Source organism: Hyperolius riggenbachi, chromosome 10 (genome assembly GCF_040937935.1).
Source record: "Hyperolius riggenbachi isolate aHypRig1 chromosome 10, aHypRig1.pri, whole genome shotgun sequence".
NCBI classification, from domain to species: domain Eukaryota; kingdom Metazoa; phylum Chordata; class Amphibia; order Anura; family Hyperoliidae; genus Hyperolius; species Hyperolius riggenbachi.
Window position 1 is genome coordinate 285,539,240 of NC_090655.1, and position 19,449 is coordinate 285,558,688.

The window sequence follows — 19,449 nt, forward strand, 5'->3', positions numbered from 1 at the left end:
AAGTATATCTTAGGGCTGCACAGCCCGGCTGGACAAACTGCTGGCACAGTATCCAGGGCTCCTTAAAAATTGCAGCCACCACTGAGTAGAAGCAGCAACTCTCTTCCTGTGAGTGTCTCCGATACCTCCGGGACTTGTGGCACGTGTCCTGCAAAAGCAAAACTTGAGCCAATAATCAAGCCTCTCTTCAAAACGCAGCCAATCATGAGAAGCATGTTGCATATGTAATGGGTGGCGGGACTTAGCACTCTCCTCTCCACTCTCCTTAGTTTTGCAGGCCGGCTCTGATCTGCACTACAAGTGTAAGTAGCCTGTACTGCATATGCTACCAGGAGCGCCATCACAGCGGCTGGACAGTGTGCTGGGTAAGGGCTCCGCCTCTGACACAGGAGACCTGGGGTAAAATCTCGGCTCTTCCTGTTCAGTAAGCCAGCATCTATTCAGTAAGGAGTACTCGGGCAAGACTCCCTAACACTGCTGCTACCTACTGAGTGCGCTCTAGTGGCTGACTCGCATGCACTTTGAGTCCGACAGGAGAAAGGCGCTATACAAATACTGCAATTATTATCGCTAACAAGGGAAGAGATACCCGGGAAAGCGTACAATCCCGTGGGAGGACTGTGATGACATCTTGTAGCATGTCCGATCGACTAATGCGTCCAACTTCCACCCGAAATCGGTTGCACTGTCGGTTTGGCTTGCACTTGGCGGCACTGAAGAGCCATAGATAAAATCCTGCCTCAATTACTGGAAAAAGGAAAAGAAACGTTGCAGCAGTACATCTATCTCCAAAGCATTTCCCACACTCAGCACAAGCGTCTGACAAGCACTGATCTACATACAAAACATTTCCTAATCAAAGCACATTATTATGACTTCTCAGCAGTGTGAAAACTCTTGTGTCTATTAAGCTGCGGTTTATACCTAAAACATTTCCCACACTCAGCACAAGAATAGGGCTTCACACCAGTGTGGGATCTCTCATGTGCATCAAGCTGTGAATTTCGCGCAAAACATTTCCCACACTCTGCACATGAATAGGGCTTCTCACCAGTGTGAGATCTCTCATGTCTAACAAGGTCTGCTTTGGATCCAAAACATTTCCCACACTCTGCACATGAATAGGGCTTCTCACCAGTGTGAGATCTCTCATGTCTAACAAGGTCTGCTTTGAATCCAAAACATTTTCCACACTCAGCACAAAAATAGGGCTTCTCTCCAGTGTGAGATCTCTCATGACTTACTAGTTGTGATTTCCATACAAAACATTTCCTACACTCTGCACATGAATAGGGCGTCTCACCAGTGTGAGATCTCTCATGTGTGACCAGCCCCGGTTTGTGAGTGAACCATTTCCCACACTCTGCACATGAATAGCGCTTCTCACCAGTGTGAGATCTATTATGTTGGGTAAGGTGTGATTTCTGACCAAAACATTTCCCACACTCTGCACATGAATAAGGCTTCTCACCAGTGTGAGATCTCTCATGTCTGACAAGCTGTGATTTCCACTTATAACATTTCCCACACTCAGCACATGAATAGGGCTTCTCACCAGTGTGAGATCTATTATGTTGGGTAAGGTGTGACTTCTGACCAAAACATTTCCCACACTCTGCACATGAATAAGGCTTCTCACCAGTGTGAGATCTCTCATGTATGACAAGCTGTGATTTCCATACAAAACATTTCCCACATGTGGAACAGGAATAAGGCCCTCCAGCAGGGGGAGAGCTGTGCTGGGTATGAGGCCCCTCAGGGTTAGACAGGTGAGGGGAGTCTGGGGGAATATTTGGGGTCACCAGGATATCTGCAGGAGACTCTTGTCCAGTGACATCATCATCCATTGTACAGTCTGTGGATACAGAGAGAAGAGTCTCTGAGAGGTTCCTGATGCCGGGACTCCGCGCTGCAAATAGAGAAACATCATCACTTCCTGTTGGAGAGTTCGGAGGGGAGGAGCAATTATCATTAGGGATGGTCAGTGAGCTGCTGATAATTCCAAGTTGATGCAGATTGGAAATGGGCCAGATGTAGTATCTGCATAACTCTGCATATAATTATAATATAATTTGCACCATCTCAGAGTTATTGGCATGTCACTAACCATCGCTAGTTATCAGCCTGATCGAGAACTGCAGAAGGTTGTGCTCATTACAGGCGGCCAAACACATGACAATAACTTTGCCTTGCATGAAGCTCTTATTAGCTAGGAATTCAGCCAATCAAATGCATTGCCTGACAAATCTGATTATCTGCATGCAATTTGCATCAATTTGCATTATATTTGCATACAAGTCAGAGTTATTTGCATGTCATTGGCCATACATGGAAAGCAGTGCACTAGTTGAGAGTTCTGCCTCTGACTCAGGAGACCTGGGTTCAAATCTCAGCTCTTCCTGTTCAGTAAGCCAGCACCTATCCAGTAGGAGACCTTGGGCAAGACTCCCTAACACTGCTACTGCCTATAGAGTGCCCCGTAGTGGCTGCAGCTCTGAAGCTTTAAGTCCGCCAGAAGCACAATCAGTGTTCTCCCCAGAATTTGTTTTCCAGCCGGGTGGCATGAAAAAGTAGCCGGGTGGGGCGTGACGGGGGAATGCAGGTCCGGCACAACTCTGCCTACAGCATGGGAGGAGTAGGAAGAGGTGAGCTGATGACAGCTGGGAGGTCACTAAAATTAGCGGGGTGGGGCGTGACGGGGGAATGCAGGTACGGCACAATTCTGTCTACAGCATGGGAGGAGTAGGAAGAGGTGAGCTGATGACAGCTGGGTGGTCACCAAAATTAGCCGGGTGGAGCGCCCGGCTAAAAGAGCCTGGGGGGAACACTGAATATTAATGTTTGGTGACTAGGCTTGTCTAAATTGTAGAGCTTGGTGACACATTGGAAGCAATGAGTCAGGGCTCGTTCACTAGAGGCACTTTTGGACTTTAACCACTTAAAGGGACTCCGAGCTCTAACTAAAAATCAAAATCGGAACTTACCTGGGGCTATCTCCAGCCCACCGTAGGTCAGGAGGTCTCTCGGCGTCCATCTGGCTCTTTTCCCAGGGCCTGGTCAGAAATGGCTCCCCGGCGGTTCCCGCCGACACTGGGCCCGAGTGTCGGGCTCCTCTTCCTGAAAGGTGACGTCAGTCATAACCACGCCGGCCGCCTCGCGTTATCGCAGCGGCTGGCATCACAGTACGGTGCATGCGCGATTAAACCGAGCATGCGCCGTACTGTCACGCCGGCCTCCGTGATGACGACTGGTCAGGAAGAGGAGCCCGACACTCGGGCCCAGTGTCGCCGGGAGCCGCTGGGGAGCCATTTCTGACCAGGCCCTGGGAGAAGAACCAGATGGACGCAGAGGTACCTCCCAACCTACGGTGGGCTGGAGAAAGCCCCAGGTAACGATTTTCATTTTAATTAGAGCTCGGAATCCCTTTAAGCCCACAGGGTTGTTTATTTTTTGCATCTGAGCAACCTTCACCTCCCATTCATTTGCCAATAACTTTATCACTATTAATCACAATGAATTGATCTATATCTTTTTTTTCCGCCACCAATTAGGCTTTCCTTGGGTGATACATTTTCCTATAAATTAATTTATTCTACATCCATTTTAACAGGAATATTAAGAAAGAAATGTAAAAAAAAAATCATTATTTCTCAGTTTTTGGCCATTATAGTTTGAAAATAATACATGCTACCATAATTAAAACCCACAAATTTTATTTGCCCATTTGGCCCGCTTATTACAACTTTTGAATTATGTCCCTATCACAATGTATGGCGCCGATATTTTATTTGGAAACAAAGGTGCATTTTTTCAATTTGCGTCCATCACTATATACAAGCCCATAATTTAAAAAAATATATTAATATACTCCTTTGACATGCATATTGAAAAAGTTCACCTCCAATCAAGTCAGCACCATCAATAGTAAAAATAGCTCTTTATTGTTCAAATAGTAGGATCATCATCCCTCCAGCGACAGCTCCGCTGTTTCATTCCTCAGACCTTTTTTAAGCTGAATAGGATTATGTCACACTGATAAATCACACAATCACTCTTTAAATAGGTGTCCATGAGCCCCAGCACCAATCAGGTGTAGGCATCTTAGACCAATTGAAAAGCAGCAATGGTGGGGCGGACCACATAGAAAACTGCAGTCTTAACATGTAAATGGGAAAATCCCATAATACCCCAAGGCCAGCCCACATCCTCCCACCTCCCTCCTACATGTTCCCAGACGGACCACAGTGAAAACCGCCCATCAACTATGCTACTATATGCTAGTTTATGCGCATATGCGCACACCTTACCACCTGCTGCTGCGCTGGTCACCGCTGATTCCTCCCCGATATCTGCCGCTTCCTGAAAGTCACAATGACGTCTTAGCGTCACGTGACTAGATGCATCATGTGACGGCGCGCTGAAGCGGCCTAATAGCCGACTGTACGCATTGTTTATGTCACCATGGTGATGAGGAGCGTGTGATTCACGCCCCCTGGTGACGTCCACATCATGTGATGTAGTCACATGATGCATCTAGTCACGTGACGCTAAGACGTCATTGTGACTTTCAGGAAGCGGCAGATATCGGGGAGGAATCAGCGGTGACCAGCGCAGCAGCAGGTGTTAAGGTGTGCGCATATGCGCATAAACTAGCATATAGTAGCATAGTTGATGGGCGGTTTTCACTGTGGTCCGTCTGGGAACATGTAGGAGGGAGGTGGGAGGATGTGGGCTGGCCTTGGGGTATTATGGGATTTTCCCATTTACATGTTAAGACTGCAGTTTTCTATGTGGTCCGCCCCACCATTGCTGCTTTTCAATTGGTCTAAGATGCCTACACCTGATTGGTGCTGGGGCTCATGGACACCTATTTAAAGAGTGATTGTGTGATTTATCAGTGTGACATAATCCTATTCAGCTTGAAAAAGGTCTGAGGATCGAAACAGCGGAGCTGTCGCTGGAGGGATGATGATCCTACTATTTGAACAATAAAGAGCTATTTTTACTATTGATGGTGCTGACTTGATTGGAGGAGAAGCTGTTTTAACCTCCCTGGCGGTAAGCCCGAGCTGAGCTCGGGCTATGCCGCGCAGGGGGAGATCTCAGCCCCCGGTGGGGCGATTTTCGTTCTGTAAATTGCTGTGCGCGCAGCCAGCACTTTGCTAGCCGCGCGCACAGCTTGATCGCCGCCGCTCTGCGGCGATCGGCCGCACGCAGCGGCTGAAGAGGGCCCCCCCCCCGCCAGAGCCCTGCGCTGCCCGGATCAATGAGTTCCGGGCAGCGCTATGGGCTGGATCGGGTGTGCCTGACGTCAGGACGTCGGCTGACGTCCATGACGTCATCCCGATCGTCGCCATGGCGACAGGAGAAGCCAAACAGGGGAACGCGTTATATACGCGTTCCCCTGTTTGCTATAGATGCCGGCGACGATCTGACTAGAGGGCCACATGCGCCCTCTAGTGGTGTTTCATGTAGCTACCACTCTGGTAGCTTTACATGAAACATTAAAAATAAAATAAAAAAAAATTGGAATTCTGCAATTTTTGCAGAAAAAATTAACCGCCAAGGAGGTTAAGTGTCTACTTGTGAAGAGGCACTGCAAGTCTAAGCACATCAAATCTCCACTCCGTGGGTGCTCGCTTGACACTGAATTAATATAATTTAAAAAGTTCAGACCATTATGTAACTATTTATGTTTTTGTTTTGTTTTTTAATTGTATTTTTTTTATTAAACATTTTATTTGGGTAATTTTTGGTGTGGGAGGTAAACAGCTAATTTTAAATGTGAAAAAAGGGATTTATTGAATAAAAAATGGATGTGGGTGTAGTTTTACTATTTGGCCACAAGATGGCCGCAGTCAAAAAGTCCTGGAATTGTATTTCTTCTTTTCCGGATCAAAGAGTTCACTTCCTGACTTGCATCAGAGAGTGAATTAAAAAAACGCTCTTAAATAGCGCTTTGAAAAACGCTTAGCAAAAACACCAAGCGCACAGAATTAGTCAGAAATCGCAAAACAAAAACGCGTAAAAAAAAGTCCAACGCGAACGGCCACGCTGTCGGAACGCAATGGGAACAGGGCCTTACTCCTGTGACAACAGACCTCTATGTACTTATAGCAAGAAATCTGTGTTATGTTTGTAGAGCAATGTGGTGTCACTTACACATTCTTATTACCATGGTATCCTTGTGTCACTCATATGCCCCTTGTAATGTCCCTTTATCCCTCTCTTGTCCCCAATGGTGCTAATAAAGATATTGTGACGTTACACAACACTAAATTATAGGAGCAGCGAGGTGGAGGAATTCTCCATTTATGTCATGGAGATCCCAAACCACTAATACTTCTGTAGCTGGATATACATACATACATACATATATACTCCTATACATAAGTCACCCCTACTGTGACCAATCTGTGTACAGTAATGTACAGTGACCATTATCAGCTTATTACAGGCCAGTGACACTAAGTCACCCCTACTGTGACCAATCTGTGTACTGTAATGTACAGTGACCATTATCAACTTATTACATGCCGGTAACACTAAGTCACCCTTACTGTGACCAATCTGTGTACAGTAATGCACAGTGACTGTTATCAGCTTATTACAGGCAGGTAACACTAAGTCACCCCTACTGTGAACAAACTGTGTACAGTAATGTACAGTGACCATTATCAGCTTATTACAGGCAGGTAACACTAAGTCACCCCCTACTGTGAACAAACTGTGTACAGTAATGTACAGTGACCATTATCAGCTTATTACAGGCCAGTAACACTAAGTCACCCCTACTGTGACCAATCTGTGCACAGTAATGTACAGTGACCATTATCAGCTTAATACAGGCTGGTAACACTACGTCACCCCTACTGTGACCAATCTGTGTACAGTAATGTACAATGATCATCATCAGCTTATTACAGGCTGGTAACACTAAGTCACCCCTACTGTGACCAATCTGTGCACAGTAATGTACAGTGACCATTATCAGCTTATTACAGGCCAGTAACACTAAGTCACCCCTACTGTGACCAATCTGTGCACAGTAATGTACAGTGACCATTATCAGCTTATTACAGGCCAGTAACACTAAGTCACCCCTACTGTGACCAATCTGTATACAGTAATGTACAGTGACCATTATCAGCTTATTACAGGCCAGTAACACTAAGTCACCACTACTGTGACCAATCTGTGTACAGTAATGTACAGTGACCATTATCAGCTTATTACAGGCCAGTAACACTAAGTCACCCCTACTGTGACCAATCTGTGTACAGTAATGTACACTGATCATTGCCAGCTTATTATAGGCCATTAAAACTAAATATAGCCATACATCTAGCAAGGATGGGCAGATTCAACCAAAAGACTAATCTCTCACACAGTCATACCAGCAATGAAGATACACATTTATTTTATATTAACTCCTGATTACTCACCTGTTCTGCCCTCTATAACATTGTCCTCCTCTTTAATTGTCCTCATCATGTCTCCCTCCACCATAGACTGCTGATCACTCCTCATATACGTCTCTTCTTCTTCCTCTTTACTTGTCCTCATCATGTCACCCTCCTCCATAGACTGCTGATCACTCCTCACATACGTCTCTTCTTCCTCCTCTTTACTTGTCCCCATCAAGTCACCCTCCTCCATAGACTGCTGATCACTCCTCACGTACGTCTCTTCTTCTTCCTCTTTACATGTCCTCATCATGTCACCCTCCTCCATAGACTGCTGATCACTCCTCACGTACGTCTCTTCTTCTTCCTCTTTACTTGTCCTCATCCTGACACCCTCCTCCATAGACTGCTGATCACTTCTCACATATGTCTCTTCCTCCTCTTTACTTGTCCTCATCAAGTCACCCTCCTCCATAGACTGCTGATCACTCCTCACATATGTGTCTTCTTCCTTTTTATAGGTCCTCATCATGTCTCCCTCCTCCATAGACTGCTGATCACTCCTCACATACGTCTCTTCTTCTTCCTCCTTAACCACAGGAGCACTTACAAGTATCAGTTCTCCATCCTAAGTTCACAAAATGAGAGCTAATGTGAATTGTGAACACAGATAACAGCATATGCAGAAGGAAAAATGTAATACAGTCTGGAGTTTCTGGAGACCCTCAGTCCCACCTACCTGATAATGGTGGGGGGTGGTATGACCTTGCTGTGGACAATCCTGGGAATAAAGAGGACCTGTACATCTCTCTGGTGGGTTTCTGTTACTGGATACATCTGTAGGAAACACACACACTGACTGAATACATTGTCTCTATGTGTTTATCAGATGATGGAGGATCTAGGTGGACAATCCTGGGAATAAAGAGGACCTGTACATCTTTGTGGTGGGTTTCTGTTACTGGATCCTTCTGTAGGAAACACACACACTGACTGAATACATTGTCTCTATGTGTTTATCAGAGGATGGGGGATCTAGGTGGACAATCCTGGGAATAAAGAGGACCTGTACATCTCTCTGGTGGATTTCTATTACTGGATACATCTGTAGGAAACACACACACTGACTGAATACATTGTCTCTATATGTTTATCAGATGATGGGAGATCTAGGTGGACAATCCTGGGAATAAAGAGGACCTGTACATCTCTCTGGTAGGTTTCTGTTACTGGATACATCTGTAGGAGACACACACTGACTGAATACATTGTCTCTATGTGTTTATCAGATGATGGAGGATCTAGGTGGACAATGCTGGGAATAAAGAGGACCTGTACATCTCTCTGGTGGATTTCTATTACTGGATACATCTGTAAGAAACACACACACTGACTGAATACATTGTCTCTATGTGATTATCAGATGATGGGGGATCTAGGTGGACAATCCTGGGAATAAAGAGGACATGTACATCTCTCTGCTGGGTTTCTGTTACTGGATACATCTGTAGGAAACACACACACTGACTGAATACATTGTCTCTATGTGATTATCAGATGATGGGGGATCTAGGTGGACAATCCTGGGAATAAAGAGGACCTGTACACCTCTCTGGTGGATTTCTGTTACTGGATACATCTGTAGGAGACACACACTGACTGAATACATTGTCTCTATGAGATTATCAGATGATGGGGGATCTAGGTGGGCAATCCTGGGAATAAAGAGGACCTGTACATCTCTCTGCTGGGTTTCTGTTACTGGATACATCTGTAGGAAACACGCACACAGACTGAGTACATTGTCTCTATTTTTTATGAGACTGTCAGATTCCTTGTTATAACACACTGAAAACCTGTCTTCTATTTTCTTTTTAGTGAACTCTAATGATTTATATAATCCTGGCAAAAGATATGTATACATGTCAAGAATTATTGTCAGTTATATGCTAGCAATAGTTATCCCTTAAACAAGAGCAAAAAAGCTTCATTTCAAATGTATTCTGAAAAGCTTGCTAAGAGGATTTGTTTACAATGTATTCTGGAGACGTAGATAATAGTTTGAGACAAGCAAGGTCACCATGTCTTTCTATATTTTGGGAATTATGCTGGGTATACACGGTGCGTTCCCGCACTCGATGCGCCGCTCGATTCCCGTCGATTTGTCTATTTCCGACATGTCCAATTCGCGTTTCAATGGATCATTAGGTCGATTTGCAATACTGTACATGGCAATTGACTTAAAAAATCGGAAATGCTCAGAAATAATTGAATCGTCGGGAATCGAGCGGTGCATCGAGTGCGGGAACGCACTGTGTGATGAAATTAGTGACAGCAGAAAAACTCAAACGTTAACTTAAACTTAAAATGTCAGATTGATAAAGCATTTTTAATCAAAATATTATACTTTATATTACGCTGCCACCTGGCAGTTTTATAATCTTTATTAAATTAATATATAATATTAATATGTTAATACTAATTTATAAAACAAATAAAATAAACGTTTTCCTATTATTCAAAAATGTTTAAATATTGACACCTGCCAGTGGAAGTTATTAAAATAGAATTTGTACAATAAAAAATATACCAATTAAGTCACTGTGATCTCCTGGGTCCCTCCTTGCCATTTCTGCCGCTCCCCACCGTGATCCTGGCTCTTAATTGCCAGTTTTAGGCAGTGTTTACAAACAAAAAACATGGCCGCTAACCAGGAAGTGATGTACAGTGAGTTGCAAAAGTATTCGGCCTCCTTGAAGTTTTCCACATTTTGTCATAATACTGCCACAAACATGAATCAATTTTATTGGAATGCCACATGAAAGACCAACACAAAGTGGTGTACATGTGAGAAGTGGAACGAAAATCATACAGGATTCCAAACATTTTTTACAAATAAATAACTGCAAAGTGGTGTGTGCATAATTATTCGGCCCCCTTTGATCTGAGTGCAGTCAGTTGCCTACAGAAATTGCCTGATGAGTGCTAATGACTAAATAGAGTGCACCTGTGTGTAATCTAATGTCAGTACAAATACAGCTGCTCTGTGAGGGCCTCAGAGGTTGTCTAAGAGAATATTGGAAGCAACAACACCGTGAAGTCCAAAGAACACACAAGACAGGTCAGGGATCAAGTTATTGAGAAATTTAAAGCAGGCTTAGGCTACAAAAAGATTTCCAAAGCCTGGAACATCCCACGGAGCACTGTTCAAGCGATCATTCAGAAATGGAAGGAGTATGGCACAACTGTACACCTACCAAGACAAGGCTGTCCACCTAAACTCACAGGCCAAACAAGGAGAGCGCTGATCAGAAATGCAGACAAGAGGCCCATGGTGACTCTGGACGAGCTGCAGAGATCTACAGCTCAGGTGGGAGACTCTGTCCATAGGACAACTATTAGTCATGCACTGTACAAAGTTGGCCTTTATGGAATAGTGGCAAGAAGAAAGGCATTGTTAACAGAAAGCATAAGAAGTCCCATTTGCAGTTTTCACAAGCCATGTGGGGGACACAGCAAACATGTGGAAGAAAGTGCTCTGGTCAGATGAGACCAAAATGGAACTTTTTGGCCAAAATGCAAACCGCTATTTGTGGCGGAAAACTAACACTGCACATCACTCTGAACACACCATCCCCCCTGTCAAATATGGTGGTGGCAGCATCATGCTCGGGGGGTGCTTCTCTCCAGCAGGGACAGGGAAGCTGGTCAGAGTTGATGGGAATATGTATGGAGCCAAATACAGGGCAATCTTGGAAGAAAACCTCTTGGAGACTGCAAAAGACTTGAGACTGGGGCGGAGGTTCACCTTCCAGCAGGACAACGACCCTAAACATAAAGTCAGGGCAACAATGGAATGGTTTAAAACAAAACATATCTATGTGTTAGAATGGCCCAGTCAAAGTCCAGATCTAAATCCAATCAAGAATCTGTGGCAAGATCTGAAAACTGCTGTTCACAAACGCTGTGCATCCAATCTGACTGAGCTGGAGCTGTTTTGCAAAGAAGAATGGGCAAGGATTTCAGTCTCTAGATGTGCAAAGCTGGTAGAGACGTACCCTAAAAGACTGGCAGCTGTAATTGCAGCAAAAGGTGGTTCTACAAAGTATTGACTCAGGGGGCTGAATAATTACGCACACCCCACTTTGCAGTTATTTATTTGTAAAAAATGTTTGGAATGATGTATGAGTTTCGATCCACTTCTCACATGTACACCACTTTGTATTGGTCTTTCACGTGGAATTCCAATAAAATTGATGCATGTTTGTGGCAGTAATGTGACAAAATGTGGAAAACTTCAAGGGGGCTGAATACTTTTGCAACCCACTGTGTGTGTGTGTATATATATATATATATAGTCTGGGGACCTCCAGCGCTGCGTGCATGCTTTGCATAGAATTGCATAAAAAAAAATTTGGTTTGTGCTGCTTACCCCTTGGTAATTTATTTATAATTTTCCCCTGTGAGCCTGCATGACCACGCCCACCTCTAGCACAGTTAAGTATATAAATGAGTGCATTGCACACGTTCAGAGAGTTCGTTTGGTAGCTAGGTGAAGGGTGAGGTGTTTTTAATTTCCTTTTTTTCCCATCTAGTTGACATTTTAGGGTTTTTGGTTTAGCTCCCACTAGACTGCTTATAAAAACTGGCATTTTGCATGGTAGAGTAGGACTCACCAGATTGGGGACACTTTGGCGCAGTTGGTGAGCTTAAGCGCGTTAAAGCGTAACCAAGAGCCCCTGTCACTGTTTTCCTGTTGTGTGCTGCAGCCCCTCTGTACATATATATATATATATATATATATATATATATATATATATATATATAATATGTTACAGTATACTACAAGTTTTTACCTGTACTATCTGCACTATCTGCACTCCAGTCTGCCAGCAGCTCGACCCTCCCCCCCTCCTCCTTAGCCTCAAAACTGTCCGTGAGGAATACGCAAAGCACACACTGTTTGGGGGCATGCATAACTTGTCCCTATCACAGCAGAGGCAGCACATTCCTCCCTGGGTCGACAAAGCTTGACAAAGAAAAGAACAGAGAGAGTGCAACTAGAAAAGGCTGCAGTAACACAGACCACATTAGAACAGGTATAGGAACTTATAGGGTAAAAGAAATAAGGCTGAACATTTTGTTACAGAGTCTAGTTAGGAATTTTTTTGCATAAGAAAGACAAGTACAGTGTATAGAAAATGGCTCTAAACTATTAAGTTATCATATGCAATTATATCTTATATGATTAATTGTTTTAAGAAGAATTACATAATCAGTGCTATATTCAAATGAGTAAATGAGTATATTGTTTCAAGCCCTGCATACGTCAATAAGCAAAGATGGCTTCTGCAAAAGGACAGAAACATTCCAAGCTAATCAGTACAGAGACATAATATCAGAAGTGCGTCATGAAAGACAGATAGAATGAAATTTGTTTAATATTTTAAAAGTCCCAATGTCTGGGGCAATTAATCAGCAGGTCAAGATAGCTGCTGACATCCAGTTTTAATAAACTGCGTCAAGCAGACCGGATAAGCAAATGTCAGTATGTGTAAATATCCCAAACTGCGTCAATTCCCACAGATAACTTAAATAAGGAATTTGTAAACAAAATAGATTATGACCTAGGTATGAAAAACATGATAAAGATAGACGCACAGAAATTTCCACCAATCAGAAGTAAAGATTGAGGGATATTCCAAATGAAGCAGCCATATTGAATACAGTGAGTATAAAAATAGGTGGTTTCAGAGCTATTCAGAGACATCCAGACTGAATCTCTCCTGAAAGACACCAGCTACAAGCCAGAAGCTGCCTTCCCACACGTGGCTCTAGATGCTGAAGAGATGGCAGAGAAGGGGAAATATGCTTCTTATTCTGGTGATTGACTTTATTCATTTTTCAGCATAAAGTTCTGCTAAACGTCATTTTTTTCAAGAAGATTACTGTAAGTTTTTATAGAGCTACTAGATATAGATAAGACTATTTTTGATCCTATTCTATATAATACAACTGTTAACACTCTTTTTTGAATGTACTTTAAAGACTGATGATCGCTTGGCTATGGCCTGATGGGATGGAATACTGTCAGAAGGAAACACTACTTGGAACTGTTCATATTTTGTATATCTGCTGTAATGATAAGCAAATACAATTTTTTATATTAAATCAAATACTGAGTGCCCTGATTCATTTCAAGGTATTCTGTCAATCTATAATTACTGTTATAGAGGGTTCAGACCCGCTATGCTGAATTTATGTGATAACAATGCTTTAGAGGCTAGACCTTTACAGAGACAGCGATCATGCAAAAGGCAAGAACCACTCAGGTCCATCCATAATATTCTTTCCTTTAAATTAAATGAAAGTCTCCTCTTACCCGGTGATGTGAGGGGTGGCTGATTCTCCATCATGCCGTCCTTGTAGAGGTCCTGGTGTCCTTCTATATACTGCCCCTCCTCCATGGAGAAATAGATGAGACAATGAGCCTCCTTATAGGAACCTGACACACAGAATGATACAGTCACCACCATACAAATCACTGGCTGTCACTGGATACTGTCCCATAATTCCTGGTAATGCTCAACTCACCCCGACAGCAGATCAGTGAGGATGTTGTGGGCTTCTCGTGTCTCTCAGATATCAGGTGGGGGCACCGCGATGGTCACCAGACTTCACAGAAGGAACACTCTGTATGGAGAGACTGAAGGTAAGGTTATGTGACACTCCCAGAATCCTCCTCACCTCTCCAGTCATGTGACACTCCCAGAATCCTCCTCACCTCTCCAGTCATGTGACACTCCCAGAATCCTCCTCACCTCTCCACTCATGTGACACTCCCAGAATCCTCCTCACCTCTCCAGTCATGTGCCACTCCCAGAAACCTCCTCATGTCTCCAGTCATGTGACACTCCCAGAATCCTCCTCACCTCTCCAGTCATGTGACACTCCCAGAACCCTCCTCACGTCTCCAGTCATGTGACACTCCCAGAATCCTCCTCACCTCTCCAGTCATGTGACACTCCCAGAATCCTCCTCATGTCTCCAGTCATGTGACACTCCCACAATCCTCCTCACCTCTCCAGTCATGTGACACTCCCAGAACCCTCCTCACCTCTCCAGTCATGTGACACTCCCAGAATCCTCCTCATGTCTCCAGTCATGTGACACTCCCACAATCTTCCTCACCTCTCCAGTCATGTGACACTCCCAGAACCCTCCTCACCTCTCCAGTCATGTGACACTCCCAGAATCCTCCTCACCTCTCCAGTCATGTGACACTCTCTCACCTCAATACCTGTCTTCTACTCCAACACTCAAGCACCTGTCCTCCACTCCCCACCATGTGCTCCTCCATCACCTTTATATCTGTCCAACCCCACCACAATACCTGCCCACCTCTGCTCCAATATGTGCCCCTCCCTCACCCCAATACCTCCACTCCTATGTGCTCTTCCCCCAACCAATACCTGTCCTCCCCTCCCCACTATGTGCTCCTCCCTCCCCCCAATACCTGTCCTCCCCTCCCCCACTATGTGCTCCTCCCTCACCCCAATACCTCTCCTCCCCTTCCCCACTATGTGCTCCTCCCTCACCCCAATACCTGTCATCCCCTCCCCCACTATGTGCTCCTCCCTCGCCCCTATACCTGTCCTCTCCTCCCCACTATGTGCTCCTCCCTCACCCCAATACCTGTCCTCCCCTCCCCCCACTATGTGCTCCTCCCTCACCCCAATACCTGTCCCCCTCCCCCACTATGTGCTCCTCCCCCTCCCCATTACCTGTTCTCCCCACCCCAATACCTGTCCTCCCCTCCCCCACTATGTGCTCCTCCCACACCCCAATTCCTGTCCTCCCCTCGTGTTTATTTGAAATAAAATTATTTTCTGTGTTTACTTTTCTATTTTTTATTCATAGTTGATATATTTACCTTATAAACTTTCCGCTCACCTCCTCAGTCGGCAGCCCGAGCTAATCTCTGAGCTACTTCCGGTCTCGCCTAATTATTTTCTTTTTTCTTCATCATTTCCTGTTTCTTCCTTCCAGCTCGTGGTTATGACGTCGCCATCTTGTGGTCAGTCAGCTAACTGCAGCCTTAATACAGAATAGGAATAGAGCGCAGTCGGAGAGTATCGGGGAAAATGATAATGGCGAGATATTATTATTTATTAATATTATGTATTTATATAGCGCCACATCTTCCGCAGCACTGTACAGAGAATATTGTCTTGTCACTGACTGTCCTCAGAGGAGCTCACAATCTAACCCCTGCTATAATTCTATCCAGTGGCGTAGCTAAGGAGCTGTGGGCCCCGATGCAAGTTTTACAATGGGGCCCCTCAGGCACTCTATACATAACCATTGATATGGCGCACCAAAACCTGACAATGGCAACTACAGTGTCAGAGGTGCAAGAAGGGGATGGGGAAGAGCTTGTTAATGTTTACCACTACTCAATGTATATATAGAAGTGATTATTATGAGCACAGGACCAATAGAGAGCTAATACTGTAGTTGAGGGAGGGCCCTTCGGGGCCCCTCTGGCCCAAGGGCCCCGATGCGGTCGCTACCGCTGCACCCCCTATTGCTACGCCCCTGTCTAGGTCTATGTATGTATTGTGTAGTGTATTTTATGTATCGTAGTCTAGGGCCAATTTAGGAGTAAGCCAATTAACTTATCTGTATGTTTTTGGGGCGTGGGAGGAAACATGAGTGCCCAGAGGAAACCCATGGAGACATGGGGAGAACATATACAGGCGGGACCAATATAATGTGGTCGTGGCCAGGATTTTAGAAGTATTTCCCCAAACGCATTTATTTATATAAAACCTTCACCGTCTGTGGTGCTGTACAGTGCTGCAGAAGATGTCAGTGCTATATAAATACAGAATAATAATATGGTAGGACATTACACTATGACTATGGTAGGATTAGAGTGTGAGCTCCTCTGAGGACAGTCAGTTACATGACTATGTACTCTGTAATGTGCTGCAGAAGATGTCAGTGCAATATAAATACAGAATAATAATATGGTAGGACATTAGACTATGACTATGGCAGGATTAGATAGTGAAATCTTCTGAGGACAGTGAAAGGACTGTGTATTCTGTAAAGTGCTGCAGAAGACGTCAGCACTATATAAATACATAATACACCCACAAAAGATTTTGCTTGTGTTGCAAAGCGCTCTTAAAGTAAACCAGAGATCTTGTAAAGAGTCCCACTCCGTCCTCCCGCAGTCTGCCGTTCAGCTGTGATCAGCCCCAGTAACTGGCTCAGCCGCGTCAGTCCAGGTCTCCTGCGCATGTGTGGGAGCTCCGCACTGCCACGCATACGCTGAAGACCCAGACTGGACCAGACTGAGTCAGTTACCAGGCTGATCATGGCTGAACGGCAGACCGCGGGAGGATGGCGTGGGACTTAGATGTGTTTATGGGGCGGGAGGAAGCCCCGGGTAAGTATCAAATCTTTACTTTAGACGATCTCAGCTTTACTTTAAACCAAGTTACGCTCAATCCAAGGTTTTGTTGTAATAATATGCTAGGACATTAGACTATGACTATGGTAGGATTAGATTGTGAGCTCCTCTGAGGACAGTCAGTGACATGACTATGTACTCTGTAATGTGCTGCAGAAGATGTCAGTGCTATATAAATACATAGTAATAATATGGAAGGACATTAGACTAGGACTATGGTAGGATTAGATTGTGAGCTCCTCTGAGGACAGTCAGTGACATGACTATGTACTCTGTACAGTGCTGCAGAAGATGTCAGTGCTATATAAATACATAATAATAATATGGTAGGACATTAGACTATGACTATGGTAGGATTAGAGTCTGAGCTCCTCTGAGGACAGTCAGTGACAGGACTATGTACTCTGTAAAGCGCTGCAGAAGATGTCAGTGCTATATAAATACATAATAATAATATGGTAGGGCATTAGACTATGACTATGGTAGGATTAGAGTGTGAGCTCCTCTGAGGACAGTCAGTGACATGACTATGTACTCTGTAAAGAGATGCAGAAGATGTCAGTGCTATATAAATACATAATAATAAAATGCTAGGACATTAGACTATGACTATGTTAGGATTAGATTGTCAGCTCCTCTGTTATATTCAATACAAACAGCTGCATTGAATCAAATACAATATAAAAAGGCTGGCAGTTATTGCCTCATTCTCTTCCAGAGACCAGTGCTAGTTGTTCTAACAGCTCCTGAGATTTCTGTGCATTTGATTGTCTATTAGCCTGCTTTTTTCTGCCTTATCGCTATTCGTTTTGCAGTGTAGTCATTTTAACGATTGCTGTATTATGTGTTTTGTTTTTTGACATCGCTGAACTTTTACCTTTGACATCTGGTGGCCTTTGGCCTGCCTGCCACCATGGCCTCAAGTCCCAGGAGGCACTGTCCGACGAGGCGCTGATTAATTTTATGGAAGACAGCGATGTGGAGTCTGTGGTCGATTCCACCGACAGCGACGTCCCAGGAGACCTCTTGTCAGCCTCAGAGACCGACAGCAACACTGAAAGGCTGGTTAGTGGTGTGCACACTTGGTGCAGAATTGTCATTGCAACTTGGACACTGCCCCATAGATTGTACTTTACTGAGTCGCCTGACCTGTAGCGGGATTGTGACCACAGCCCCCTGACCTACTTCGAGTTATTCCTTAGCAAGGAGCTCATCCAGTGGATAATGGATGAGACAAACCGCTACGCAGCGCAGCAACAGGGTGCTCCACAAAGCAGATTCCCTAGGAGCAGGCGGAGGGAACCGGTCACAAGCCATGACATCTGGCAGTTCCTGGGCCTTGTGATCCCCCAGGGAATAGTGGGGAAGCCACTGCAAGAGTGCTACTGGTCCACAAATAAATTACTGGCCACCCCTTTCTTTAGTGCAGTGGCAATAACTGAGAGGGATATGGATGTTTCCTATTAAACAATACCAGTTGCCTGGCAGTCCTGCTGATCTCTTTGGCTGCAGTAGTGGCTGAATCACACACCTGAAACAAGCATGCAGCTAATCCAGTCTGACTTCAGTCAGAGCACCTGATCTGTTGCATGCTTGTTTAGGGGCTGTGGCTAAATGTATTAGAGACACAGGCTCAGCAGGAGAGTCAGGCAACTGGCATTATTTTAAAAGGAATAATCCATATATTTCTCAGTTTAGGTTCCCTTGAAGTATCTCCACTTCATGAGCAATGAGGACTTTGAAGAGGCCACTCATCCTGCACCGTAGCTCAGAAAGGTCTGGGAGGTATATCAGATGATTATTTCCAACTTCAGGACCCCGTATGAGCCACAGAGAGATGTCATTGTGGATGAAAGCCTTACGGCCTACAAAGATCCTCTCAGCTGGGCGCAGTATATTGCATCCAAACGGGCATGTTTCAGGGCTGGAACCCACTAGATTGATTTTGTGAGCGTTTAGGGAGCGATTCAAACCGTTAGCGATTTCCCTAAACGCTCAGCTAATGTTAATGGATGGGCCAAATTCCACTGGAGCGATTGCAATTACCAAATCACAAACCCAAGACATGCATCATTTTTGAGCGTTAGCGATTAGCAATTCTGCAATGTGAAGTATATAAATGCTGGTGTAATCGCTCGTCAAAACCTACACAGAGAGATTTGGTAGCATTTTGAAATGACTGCACACTGTAAAAATATTAAAAGTAATTGAAAGGACCAATCAGAAATAAAAACGCGAATCGCTACACAATCTCTGGCAAAACGCTTACACTTTTTAAAATCGCTACCAGAAAACGCCCATGAAATTGCTTACAAAACCCTCATACAAAACGCTAGCGACTGCGATTAGCGATTTGTAGTGGGTTCCAGGCCTCAGGGTCAAATCCTTTGTGCTGTGTGAGTCCCAGTCTGACTATATCTGGAACGCAGTGATGTACACAAGTGTGACCCTAAGTACAGTGACTTTGGGTTGGCACCTTCACCTGCACTCACCCCGATGGAGCGATCGCTGGAAAAGGGGTATTGCCTGACCACTGACAATTTGTATTCCTCTGCAGAGCTT

At 44.5% G+C, this 19,449-nt stretch overlaps 1 protein-coding gene across 1 annotated transcript; it reads right to left on the minus strand.

The window, feature by feature from the left end:
- Positions 1–869: 869 nt before the first annotated feature.
- LOC137537268 (oocyte zinc finger protein XlCOF22-like) lies at positions 870–17,987 on the minus strand. Its single transcript, XM_068259353.1, has 5 exons — positions 17,765–17,987; positions 13,789–13,911; positions 8,146–8,243; positions 7,903–8,034; positions 870–1,667 (listed from the first exon to the last, which is right to left on the minus strand). Exons 1-5 carry the CDS (start codon positions 17,985–17,987, stop codon positions 870–872), a joined length of 1,374 nt encoding a protein of 457 aa, XP_068115454.1.
- Between the last annotated feature and the right edge of the window lie 1,462 nt (positions 17,988–19,449).

Coding starts and splice junctions, on each gene's coding strand:
- LOC137537268 (XM_068259353.1), bottom strand. CDS start 17,987: ATGACAATTCTGCACCAAGTGTGCACACCACTAACCAGCCTTTCAGTG. Junction 8,244..13,788: donor GCCACCCCTCACATCACCGG/GTAAGAGGAGAC, acceptor TGTTTCCTACAG/ATGTATCCAGTAACAGAAAC. Junction 8,035..8,145: donor CCACCCCCCACCATTATCAG/GTAGGTGGGACT, acceptor TTGTGAACTTAG/GATGGAGAACTGATACTTGT.